General features: G+C 39.8%; 1 protein-coding gene across 1 annotated transcript in view; it reads right to left on the reverse strand.

The window, feature by feature from the left end:
• The window catches only part of LOC119591571 (beta-catenin-like protein 1), a gene marked incomplete in the record, with an annotated part of 10,985 nt that overhangs the window by 698 nt on the left and 9,817 nt on the right, over positions 1-470 (reverse strand). Inside the window, 1 exon segment of the mRNA XM_037940333.1 lies at positions 1-134. Coding sequence (XP_037796261.1) covers positions 37-134 — 98 coding nt within the window.

Raw genomic sequence — 470 nt, forward strand, 5'->3', positions numbered from 1 at the left:
TTAGCATGCACCCTAGCACTCTGGCCTCAGCTGGTCTCACGTGTTTTGGAACTTATCAAGCAAGTCAAGTATTCTGTCCTGCTCTTCGGCCTGTGCGTCTGAGTTAGTTCCATCTCCTAGGTTACTGGCATATTCTGTAGAGAGAGAACGTATTTTATTTGAAACTGTTCCATTTCAATGAGCTTACTAGCAAAGTTACCAATGCATAGCAAATATCTAATTGCCAAGAGAGAGAGAAAGCGATACTTGAGAAATATTGCATACAGATTGAAAATGTTGCATGTGGTGATGGTCTGTACTTCAAAGATGGTGGTCAGTGGCCTCCCAGATAATGTTGTGGACTGTTTCAAGTACCTATTCATCTCAACATATTAACTTAACCATCCCCATACATCATCTAAACTTTGGGCTAAAAAAAGTGTACCCAAAGACAAATTACAAAACGAGAACAAACACAGTAACAAGGAATA

This window comes from Penaeus monodon, chromosome 28, assembly GCF_015228065.2.
Source record: "Penaeus monodon isolate SGIC_2016 chromosome 28, NSTDA_Pmon_1, whole genome shotgun sequence".
NCBI lineage: Eukaryota > Metazoa > Arthropoda > Malacostraca > Decapoda > Penaeidae > Penaeus > Penaeus monodon.